This window comes from Chiloscyllium plagiosum, unplaced genomic scaffold, assembly GCF_037043375.1.
Source record: "Chiloscyllium plagiosum isolate Xiang-an unplaced genomic scaffold, Cpla_swu_hap1 HiC_scaffold_3, whole genome shotgun sequence".
NCBI lineage: Eukaryota > Metazoa > Chordata > Chondrichthyes > Orectolobiformes > Hemiscylliidae > Chiloscyllium > Chiloscyllium plagiosum.
Window position 1 is genome coordinate 130,667,731 of NW_028270141.1, and position 12,405 is coordinate 130,680,135.

The 12,405-nt window shown below is 48.0% G+C and overlaps 1 protein-coding gene across 3 annotated transcripts in view; it reads right to left on the reverse strand.

Annotated features, from left to right (window-relative positions):
* Positions 1–10,097, reverse strand: part of kif6 (kinesin family member 6) — a 570,521-nt gene extending 560,424 nt beyond the window's left edge. For 2 of the 3 annotated variants that reach the window (XM_043687249.2, XM_087983387.1), the window contains exon 1: positions 9,972–10,097. In XM_043687249.2, coding sequence (XP_043543184.2) covers positions 9,972–10,037 — 66 coding nt within the window. In that variant the 5' untranslated portion in view covers positions 10,038–10,097. The remainder of the gene's footprint in view (positions 1–9,971) is intronic. The other variant, XM_087983390.1, reaches the window with a different exon arrangement.
* Between the last annotated feature and the right edge of the window lie 2,308 nt (positions 10,098–12,405).

The window sequence follows — 12,405 nt, forward strand, 5'->3', positions numbered from 1 at the left end:
AATAGTCAAGGGACTGTAAGGTCAAGCAACATTAAAACATATGGACAAAATCCTGGATTTTGGCAGAGACGTGGACTTACAAAACTTTAAAAAGAAAATGGACAGCTGGTCCGAGTTCTGCGAGTAATACATAAACAACCAGCAGAATGGATTTTGCAGTCTGGGACTATTAGGTAAAAACTGGGACTATTGTTCAGCCTGGAATCCCAATTTACACCTCCTGTCTAAAGGAACAATCGACTGAAACCAACAGAACCTAACCAAAGACAGCTTTTACGCTTCAGGCTACACAGTGCAGACACTATGGGGCCTACAGAGATTGTGGACATTTAACCTCAATCAAAACCCATTCACTCATATTCCAATTAACTTCAGACGAGAACATCAAAAGCTCAATGAAAACTACAGATTTGAACAGAGATAATGGGGCACTCAGTTAGTATAACTGCCATCCCTGATCTCATCAGAGAGTTCCTTTTCAACAACAAGTCCCTGCATGAAAAGTTTCCCCACAGACATCCCTCACGAGCAGCTGCGGAAAAGAACCACAGAGGCTGAACCAAAAACAGGGAATCCAAACCAAACCTCATTGTAACAAAAGACATCTGAAAGGAGAAAGCCAATTGGAGAAATCCAAATAAGTGCTGTCAAACTCAGGGCTTTCCGAACCAACAACACCAACAGCGTGAACCTCAACAACCACCCACAACCATAAGAAGACCAACAATTCGAAGCAAAAAGCGACTTGAATGACAAGTTCTCACGAACTACCTGAGGTGAAAACTGGGCTCACCAAACCAGCAAAAGTAGACAAAACCAGGTACTTAGTCGGTAGACCCAACATATATCTAAACACATCAACTGACTCAACCCCAACTGAGAACTTCAGAGTCCGAACTCTTCATCCAGACTCTGGGTATGGGGAGCCAGAACAGTCAGGCGCACTTCAAAACCATGTTCTGAGTGGTGAGCATAAGCCCCGAAGCCCCAAAGTTCCAACATAGCGAGCAGGGAGGGGATTAAAGTATCAATAACCAAAAGACCAAAGATGATTGTACCCCACATAGGATTTGTATCCCATGTATGCACACTGCATACATTTCACATGCAGGTTACTATGATTACAAATGTCTTCATCCTGTACCACGAAAGGGTGTGATTAGTAGAATTATTCCTTGCAGAGCTTATATCACTCATACATAGAAAAAAAACTTATCCTTCCCACGCCAGACATGGTTTCTGTCATTTTCCATTTCTAATCCACATTCGCGATTCATATCAGAATGAAGGCAGCACAAGTGTAGGCTGGTGGTGCCACTGCATTGGAACCTCATGAGTAGGAATTCTGATTCAGAGTGTAAAATTAAACACTGTTGTTTTATGTGGGTTAGTAAGGTATTGTCTAATCGTGGTAATCCAATTATTAGCATAATTTTAAATACTAGTGTGTTCCTGTATATTCCATTGTATTAATTTAAGAATCATTGAGTCCTGGAGCTGTCCAGCATGGAAACACACCCTTCAGTCCAACTCGTCCATACTGACAGATATCCTAAATGAATCCAGTCCCATTTGCCAGCATTTGACCCACATCTCTCTCAACCTTTCCTCTTCATATACCCATCCAGATGCCTTTTAAATGCTGTAAATTGTACCAGCCTCCACCATTTTCACTGGCAGCTCATTCTATACATGCAGTGCCCTCTGCACACACAAGTTACTTCTTAGGTCCCTTTGATGTCTTTTGCTCTCCCACCTTAAACCTATGCCCTCTAATTTTGGACTCCCCTACCCTGGGGAAAAGACCTTGGTATTCACCCTAACCGTGCCCCTCATGATTTTATTAACTTCTATAAGGTCACCCCTCAGCCTCCAATGCTCCAGGGAAAATAGTGCTAGCCTATTCAGCTTCTCCCCATAGCTCAAACCCTCAATCCCTGGCAACATACTTGTAAATCTTTTCTGAACTCATTCAAGTTTCACAGCAATCTTCTTGTAGGAGGGAGACCAGAATTGAATGCAGTGTTCCAAAACTGGCCTAACCAATGTCCTATATAGCTGCAACATGACCCAACTCCTACACTTCTTAAGAATTTACTGAGTTACCCATTTCTTGTATTATATATTACCTGTTGTACCTTAAATAAGTAGAGTGATTTTTTTTCTTACCCTTAGGCAGCCTCTTAATCACATCCTTAAATAAATCCAGTGTCCAGAAGTGTTTCAAACCAATTAAAGATCAGGATTGCAAACCAGAACCCAATAGGACATCTGGGCGAAAATTTGTTATGACCTTAAGGTCACCATAGAACCCAAACAGAAGATAAAATCGATTGACATCAGTTATGTTTGCATAAGAAATTTGCTGCATACCATTAACAAAAAGGAAATGTAACTATTTGGAATTGGCAGAAATGTCTTCCACTCTTATTAATACAGGAGAGAATTTAGACTGCAAAACAAAACAGCAAAGTTTCTGAGGAAATACAATTGATCAGTCAATGAGTAGCATTCCCTATTTAAGCGCATTGATGCATTCTCAACTGATTTAGTTGAGGATGCAATGCTGTTTGGCAAATACTGATAACAGATCCAATCCTGATGTTAGATGCTGAGTTGACAAATTCAAGCAAAACATTTTATTCCTGTAGCTTCCTAAGAAGGATCATTAGTACCAGTAACAGAAATATTTCCAAACATGATGAAATCCTCAGGGAGCACAGTTAAGCAAGTGAACATAGTGATTTCCCAGCAATAGTGGGTGAATGAAAGCATCCGCCCTAATGAGTTTACACACTTCAACATAGATACACCCTCAGATCGAAAATAAAATCTTTGCTAATACACACTGAAATCTGATGTATACAACGCCATGGGGCGGCACAGTGGCTCAGCAGTTAGCACTGCTGCCTCACAGCACCAGGGTCCCAGGTTCGATTCCAGTCTCAAGTGACTGTCTGTGGAGTTTGCACATTCTCCCCATGTCTGCGTGTGTTTCCACCAGGTGCTCCGGTTTCCTCCCATAGTCCAAAAATGTGCAGGTCAGGTGAATTGGTCATGCTAAATTGTCCATAGTGTTAGGTGCATTAGTCAAAAGGGAAATGGGTCTGGATGGGTTACTCTTTGAAGGGTCGGTGTGGGCTGGTTGGGCCGAAGGGCCTGTTTCCACACTGTAGGGAATCTAAAAAAAAGACTGGCATGGGAAGGTCACTATCAAGAAAACATTGCCTGATAGGGAGATCCAGGATATTGTCAAAAAGACCCTACCAGTTTTAACAGGACAACATTTATCTATGAAGAAAATTCATGAAAATAAAAGTTTCGCCTAATATTAAAATGGAGCAATTTCCTGTTTCAGCAGGACTTCCTCAGTAAAGAAAATCTAATGCAAGGGTATTGCAGTTTAAAGGGACCAAGACCTCACACTATCAACAACAGAATCAAAGTCAACATGCTTCAATCCTGAAACCTATCCACACAAGTTCAAAAGAATGCATTCTGGAGAATAGCAAAGTTGCAAAGTCAGACTTGGGTAGGGAGGCCGCCAAATACACTGTCTACTATACCACCCAATATAGTGTCACAGAGACTCAGAAAAGGAGAATGGCTTTAGATCTCGAAGGCAAGACCTAACATCTTTTGGAATACTGCATTCAGTTCTGGTGTCCCTGGAACTTATTTCCCTGGAGCATCAGAGGCTGAAGGGTGATCCTATGGAGGTTTATAACATGAAGGGCAAAGATTAGGTGAATAGCCAAGGAGAGATGAGAAAGAATTAAAAGGGACCGGGGGCAACTTTTTCATGCACAGAGTGGTGCATGTGTTGAATGAGGTGGCGGCGGAGGCTGTTACAACTACAACATTTAAAAGGCATCTGGATGGGTACATGAATATGAAGAGCTTAAGAGGGATATAGAGATGTACAGCATGGAAACAGACCCTTCAGTCCAACCCGTCCATGCCGACCAGTTATCCCAACCCAATCTAGTCCCACCTGCCAGCACCCGAGAGGAGGTTCATAAGGATGGTCTGAGGAATGAAAAGCTTAACGTTTGAGGGATATGGGCCAAATGTGGCAAATGGGACTAGACCAGTTTAGGATATCTGGACAGTGCAGAGGAGTTGAACAGAAGGGGCTGTTTTCATGTTGTATAACTCTATGACATGACATTAACAATGTGAACAATATCAATGCAACTTGCACTGGATTGTCTTAAAGAAGATCTAGTTTATTGCATGATAACAAAGGCTCTTCTCATTAGATTACAAATCGTTTTCCTCGACCACATCAGAATGACAGGCCTGGTAGATCCCTAACAGTAAAGAGGATGGTGGCAGCAAGTATTCCATAGTTCTTGCAACAGGTGCCAGAGAAATTGTCCATTAAGTTCTTAAATGATTAAAAGGTACATGCAGATACTGGAGCTCAGAAGAAAAGCAAGTGAGCATTCAGATAAATTTCAATGTAAAGAGAAAATTGACTCATTCAACAGACATAATTTAAGTAGTTAAGTGTAATGAGTAACACAAACACCAATTATACATACTCAATGAGAAGTTTGCAATTGCATACAAAGTTGATCAGAAGCAAGTGAGAAAGACAAGTTATTCATGAACACAAGTTTTCTAAGTTCTACAAATAAAGTCACCAGATTTTAAACAAAAATAAGGAGCATCAAGCTTTATTGAGCACTTTTGAATATTGAATCATAGCACTATCCTGACTTTTGTACAAAGTCTTGTTAGTTTTCATCTTTAGCTCACATGCTAAATGATTTGCAGAGAATCTGATAGAAGCACAGGCAAGAACATGATGCTTATTCAGTCATGGTAGTCAGTGTTGGGTATAAAGAGCTGAAACTTTTTAAACTTTAAAAAAAAATGTTGCTTTAAAGGTCTGTAAAATCATTGAATCGTTTACGGTGTAGAAAGCAGCCTTCAGTCCATCATGTTTGCACCAGCGGACCAAGTCAGCATCATGACTTAGAGCAGAAGAATGGCGCTGTCAGCATTACTCTGCAGATTGCTTCTATTTAAATAATCACCTAAGGCCTTGATTGAATCTGCTTCCATTGCATTTCCAGGCATTTCGTTCCCTAACCTGAAGAAGTATTTTTAATTACATTGCATTTACTTCTTTTGCAAGTCACTTTAAACCTGCATCCTCTTGTTCTCGATCCTTTTACAAGTTGGATCAATTTTTCCCTATCCAGGCCCCTGATTTTGAAAACTTCACTCAAATCTGCTTTTATCTTTCTCTTCTCCAAGGAAAACAGTCCGAACCTTCATGATCCATCTTTCTAACTGAAGTGTCTCATCCCTGGATCAACTCTTGGAAACCTCTTCTGCACCTCTCCAATGCATTCACATTCTTCCTAAAGTGTGGCACTCAGCCACAATACACAACACTCCAGCTGAGGTCCTATAAACGTACAAATTAGCAGAAGGAGGCCATTCACCACTTCAAGCCTCCTCTGTCATTTCAATAAACTCAAGGCTGGTGTGTTAGTTTTCTGATCAGGTCTAACTAGTATCTTATGGAGCCAGAGATAATCTCACTGCTTTTATACTCTATGATAGACAAACAGGAGACTGGAAGAACATAGCAAGCCAGGCAGCATCAGGAAGTGGACAAGTCAACGTTTTGGATGTAATCCTTCTTCAAAGCAGGGGGTGGGTGTAAAGGAAGCTTCAGATAAAGGGGGGTGGGGGAGGGAGAAGCAGAGTGGTGAGGTAGAGGTAGGAGAACACAGTTCTCCAATTTCAAATAACCTCCCTTTCCAGCTGCTCCCCCTCCCTTCTATTGCTCTGATTGACCCTTCCTTCCAGCTACCAACTGGATTCATTCCTCTCATCGACCAATCAGGTCGTACGCTTTATGCATTTACCTATCCCTACATCACCACCCCTCCCCCACTTCACCCTTTTTCTGCAGCTCCCCTTACATCTATGCCATGTCCTGGAAAAGGATTACACCTGAAACATTGACCTCCTCTTCCTGATGCTCCCTGCCTGGCTGTGTTCTTCCAGCCTCCTGCTTGTGTACTTTGAATGCCAGCATCTGTGGTTGTTTTTATCTAAAATAATTTTGTACTCTATGATCCTTTTAACAAAGCCAAGCATACTGTATGCTCTATTACCGGTGTATTCCAATTTCCACTTTTGATGAGGAAGAGTCAGTTGACTCCAAACATCAACTCTGATTTCTCTCCAGACGCTGCCAGACCTGCTGAGCTTTTCTGGAAATCTCTACCTTTGTTTCTGATTTACAGCTTCCACTGTTCTTACAGTTTTCACTTTTGATAACATGCATTTGGATATTCAACATTATGCTCCTGTACAACTTTGTACCCTTCACTTATCCAACCGAGAGAGGTCAAGAGGAGTAAGGACCATGGGAGAGTGGGGAAGACAGATGAAGATGGGAGAGTGGGAGGGAGGTTAATCAAGGAATTGGGGAACAAAATGGGGGGGATTGCAAAAGAGTTGTGGGCTTTGTCAGAGGTCAGGGGACAAAGAGTGGGATGGCATTAAAGAGGAGTAAAAGTATGTGGGAACAGGAAGGTCAAAGTGTGAGGTGAGAGAAGTAAAACAGTGTCGAGGACAGGGGAGACACGAGAGTTGGGGAGGACGGGGAGGGGAGACACGAGAGTTGGGGAGGGGAGACACGAGAGTTGGGGAGGGGAGACACGAGAGTTGGGGAGGGGAGACACGAGAGTTGGGGAGGGGAGACACGAGAGTTGGGGAGGGGAGACACGAGAGTTGGGGAGGACGGAGGGGAGGAGAATAACAGTTGTGGAGGATGGGGTTGGATAAGAGACTTGGGGAGGACAGGGGGGGTGGATACGTGAGTTAGGGAGGACAGGGGGGTGGATCAGAGAGTTGGGGAGGACGGGGGTGGGGGGAAACATGAGAGTTGGGGAGGACGGGGGTGGGGGGAAACATGAGAGTTGGGGAGGACGGGGGTGGGGGGAAACACGAGAGTTGGGGAGGACGGGGTGGGGGGAAACACGAGAGTTGGGGAGGACGGGGTGGGGGGAAACACGAGAGTTGGGGAGGACGGGGTGGGGGGAAACATGAGAGTTGGGGAGGACGGGGGTGGGGGGAAACACGAGAGTTGGGGAGGACGGGGGGGGAAAACACGAGAGTTGGGGAGGACGGGGGGAGGGGGGAAAACACGAGAGTTGGGGAGGACGGGGGGAGGGGGAAAACACGAGAGTTGGGGAGGACGGGGGGAGGGGGAAAACACGAGAGTTGGGGAGGTCGGGGGGAGGGGGAAAAACACGAGAGTTGGGGAGGTCGGGGGGGGAAAACACGAGAGTTGGGGAGGTCGGGGGGGAAAACACGAGAATTGGGGAGGACGGAGGGGGGGAAGCACGAGAGTTGGGGAGGACGGAGGGGGGGGAAAACACGAGAATTGGGGAGGACGGGGGGGGGAAACACGAGAGTTGGGGAGGACGGAGGGGGGGAAACACGAGAGTTGGGGAGGACGGAGGGGGGGAAACACGAGAGTTGGGGAAGAATAAGAGACTTGGGTAGGACGGGGGGGAGAATAAGAGAATTGGGGAGGATGGGGGGTGGATACGTGAGTTAGGGAGGACGGGGGTGGTGGATTACGAGAGTTAGGGAGGACGGGGGTGGTGGATCACGAGAGTTGGGGAGGGAGGATGGGGGTGGTGGATCACGAGAGTTGGGGAGGAAGGGGGGGGGGAAACACGAGAGTTGGGGAGGACGGGGGGGGGAAAACACGAGAGTTGGGGAGGACGGGGGGAAAACACGAGAGTTGGGGAGGACGGGGGGGAAAACACGAGAGTTGGGGAGGACGGGGGGGGAAACACGAGAGTTGGGGAGGACGGGGGGGGAAACACGAGAGTTGGGGAGGACGGGGGGGGGAAAACACGAGAGTTGGGGAGGACGGGGGGGAAAACACGAGAGTTGGGGAGGACGGGGGGGAAAACACGAGAGTTGGGGAGGACGGGGGGGAAAACACGAGAGTTGGGGAGGACGGGAGGGGGGGAAACGAGAGTTGGGGAAGAATAAGAGGGTTGGGGAGGATGGGGGATGAATACGTGAGTTGGGGAGGACGGGAGCGTGGATCAGAGAGTTGGGGAGGACGGGAGCGTGGATCAGAGAGTTGGGGAGGACGGGAGCGTGGATCAGAGAGTTGGGGAGGACGGGAGCGTGGATCAGAGAGTTGGGGAGGACGGGAGCGTGGATCAGAGAGTTGGGGAGGACGGGAGCGTGGATCAGAGAGTTGGGGAGGACGGGAGCGTGGATCAGAGAGTTGGGGAGGACGGGAGCGTGGATCAGAGAGTTGGGGAGGACGGGAGCGTGGATCAGAGAGTTGGGGAGGACGGGAGCGTGGATCAGAGAGTTGGGGAGGACGGGAGCGTGGATCAGAGAGTTGGGGAGGACGGGAGCGTGGATCAGAGAGTTGGGGAGGACGGGAGCGTGGATCAGAGAGTTGGGGAGGACGGGAGCGTGGATCAGAGAGTTGGGGAGGACGGGAGCGTGGATCAGAGAGTTGGGGAGGACGGGAGCGTGGATCAGAGAGTTGGGGAGGACGGGAGCGTGGATCAGAGAGTTGGGGAGGACGGGAGCGTGGATCAGAGAGTTGGGGAGGACGGGAGCGTGGATCAGAGAGTTGGGGAGGACGGGAGCGTGGATCAGAGAGTTGGGGAGGACGGGAGCGTGGATCAGAGAGTTGGGGAGGACGGGAGGGTGGATCAGAGAGTTGGGGAGGACGGGAGGGTGGATCAGAGAGTTGGGGAGGACGGGAGGGTGGATCAGAGAGTTGGGGAGGACGGGAGGGTGGATCAGAGAGTTGGGGAGGACGGGAGGGTGGATCAGAGAGTTGGGGAGGACGGGGGGGTTGGATCAGAGAGTTGGGGAGGACGGGGGGGTTGGATCAGAGAGTTGGGGAGGACGGGGGGGGAAAACGAGAGTTGGGGAGGATGGGGGGGTGGATCAGAGAGTTGGGGAGGACGGGGGGGTGGATCAGAGAGTTGGGGAGGACGGGAGGGGGTGGATCAGAGAGTTGGGGAGGACGGGGGGTTGGATCAGAGAGTTGGGGAGGACGGGGGGGTGGATCAGAGAGTTGGGAAGGACGGGGGGGTGGATCAGAGATTTGGGAAGGACGGGGGGTGGATCAGAGATTTGGGGAGGACGGGGGGGTGGATCAGAGAGTTGGGGAGGACGGGGGGATGGATCAGAGAGTTGGGGAGGACGGGGGTGTGGATCAGAGATTTGGGGAGGACGGGGGGGTGGATCTGAGAGTTGGGGTTGACGGGGGGGTGGATCAGAGAGTTGGGGTTGACGGGGGGGGGGGGGGTGGATCAGAGAGTTGGGGTTGACGGGGGGGGGGGGGAACACGAGAGTTGGGGAGGACGGGGAGGGGGGAACACGAGAGTTGGGGAGGAATAAGAGACTTGGAGAGGACGGGGGGGGGGGAGAATAAGAGACTTGGGGAGGACAGGGGGGTGGATACGTGAGTTAGGGAGGACAGGGGGGTAGATCAGAAACTTGGGGAGGACGGGGGGCGAGGGTGGATCAGAGAGTTGGGGAGGACGGGGGTTCAGAGAGTTGGGGAGGACAGGGGAGAGAAATAAGAGACTTGGGGAGGACACGGGGGTGGATATAAGAGAATTGGGAGAATCTAGGGTGGGGGAGGTAAAGGGGAGGGATGTGGGGTTTAGGGTGGGGGAGGGATGTGGGGTTCAGGCTGGTTGGGAAGCGGGGAGTCCGACTTCAGCGGACGGTCGGGCTGGTGACGAGATCCTTTTCACTGCAGCCGCTGTGAGTGAGCCAAGCGGTGAGGCAGTGCCGGTCAGAGCCCGCCCCAGCCCTGCCCGGCCCTGCCGCCCCAGCCCTGCCCGGCCCTGCCGCCCCCTCCTCACGGTCAGGGCCCGGCCCTGCCGCCCCCTCCTCACAGTAAGGGACAGCAGCTACTGCTTCGCCCCGCGATGACTCACCGCAGCCGGCTTCTTGGTGGGCCGGAGTCGGGCGTAGATCTGAATAGTCTGCTTGACCATGACCATGCCTGTCGGGTGTGGTTGGGGCGGGACGGCGACGGCCTGACCAGCTGCCCCTCAGCAACCACAAAGCCAGGCCCCGTTTCCCTAACAACCAGCACCGGGTAAACTATCGCAGCGCAGCAACAGCATCGCCCTGGCCCATTGGCTGCCAGGCAGGAACCCACCTGAGTATAACCGTCGGTCATTGGTCGGACCGTAGGGTGGGGGTGGGGCAAGGGAGGCGGCACGTGGCGGCTGCAGCGTGGAGTACGCGAGGTTCCGACAATACCGCACGGTGTATTCACCGCAACACAATCCACCTGGGCCGTGCAATCACCGCGACACACTAAACCCGCACGGGGAACCCACTACATCATACACAACTCACAAGATGCACTGCAACATTCTGTCACACTCTACCTGCAAAATTCATTCATTGCAACATATTGTCACATTCACTCTGTAACATGTTGTCGCACTCAATTGGAACAATTCATCCACTGTAACACCTTGTCAATCTCGATGCATATTATTCAGCCACTGCCATATGCTGTTGCACATTTCAACTGTCACGCTCAACCTGCAAAATTCATCCTGTGCAAACGGTTTGTTGTCAAACTGAGCACGAACAGTTCACGAACTGAGCAACACGGTTCATTATCGTTCATTGTGAAACTGAACCCGCACAATTCATCAAATGCAACAAGATTCGTTCTCAAACTAAACTGAACCGACACGATTTAGCCAGCGCAACATAGTTCATTACCTCCAACCACTCAATCCAACATCGGAGAGATGATGACGTAATGGTATTATCTCTGGACTGTTAATCCAACAACTCAGATAATGTTCTGGGTATCAAGCTTCAAAGGCAACCACAGGAGATGGAGGATAAAGAAAAAAACAGTGGAATTCTTATTCAATTGTGAGGATAACCCCCGTTTAATGCCAGCTAGAGACCGATGGAGACCATCCTTGCCTGGTTTGGCCTTAAATCTGAGTCCAGCAATGTGGTTGGCTGTTAACTGACCTTAGGGCAATTAGGGATGGGCAGTAAATGTGACATCTGCGTATCAATAAAAAAAAGTAGATCTAATGCAACATAGCTACCCCATGTGACACTCGGCTCATACAATTCCCTGAATGCACTATAGCCTGATGCAAAATTGCACCAGTGGGCAATTGGAACTGGAAATCAAGTCCCACTATTCCTGGAGTGATCATAAAATTTAAAGATTTTAAAGTAAGTACACCTTACTTAATTTGCCTGATTTTCAGATGCTGGTTGATAAAAAGCACAGGACAGATTTCTGCACTTAACAATTATGATCTATTACAAGTAATTGGACTGTAGCAACAGATAAACAGTTAATAACCATTGGAATGCAAAACTACTACTTAAACTGTAATCCCTTTATAAAAATCCCCCTTTTTCCACAGATATACATAAACAGGGGAAAGTAACACATGCATGGAGGGAAAACTAGGAAATAGGTCAGTAGTCTATGTTCATGAGGTTGATGAGTTGGTCCCTGTTGATCAGAAAGGGTCTTCTCAGTTTTCCATTCCCAAATCCTTCCACAGGTTGGCAAGAGGCACATGGTAGCTTGTTCAATTATTAAAGGTCTCTAACATATCTATTAACAGTCACAGCACACAGCAACAGCTGAAGAAAAGCTAAACCAGTTTTAAATTGGGTTTTGACTATACAGAACAGAGACAGCTCTTGAGCTGTTGGAGATCTGATCACTTCTCTTTAATCTTGTTCCCATACACAAGCTTCTCAGTTACCTGAGAAACAAGGACATGATTACTGGCAGGCAAAAAGCCTTTGTTACCAATAACTGGTGACTAGTCTATGGATTAGTCAACATTTTGTTGCCAAGCAGAGCTCCATCTGTAGACAGCCCCTTGGCTCCAGCTCATTTGCAATTTCTGCTGTACCCACAAGTGGACAATGTTGAGTTTCTAATTACTTGCTTTCAACCAATGAAACAATCCTTCATTTTTAAAACTATTTTCTCATTTCAGTTCATGATTTAAAAAGCACAAAACTAAAAATGCAAAAACAAAATAAGTTAAAGATAGCATTAGAATAAAGGATTCTTGAAAAGGTGGTAAGCCTGAGGATTATGAGCAACTTAGAAATCTGCAAAGGACAAAGCATAGACTGATTAAGAAAAAGAAAAGGAATTTGAATGCAAAGTAGTGAGGAATAGCAAGGTGGACTGTAAAAACTTTTATAGGTAAGGAAAAGATTAGTTTGGGCAAATGTGGACCCATTACAAGTGGCAACATCATAACCTACAGTGGAGAACAACGAAATGGCAGAGAAACTAATCAGTTTCATTACCTTCTTCCGGGAAGACAGATGCAAAGAAAATCTCCAAGA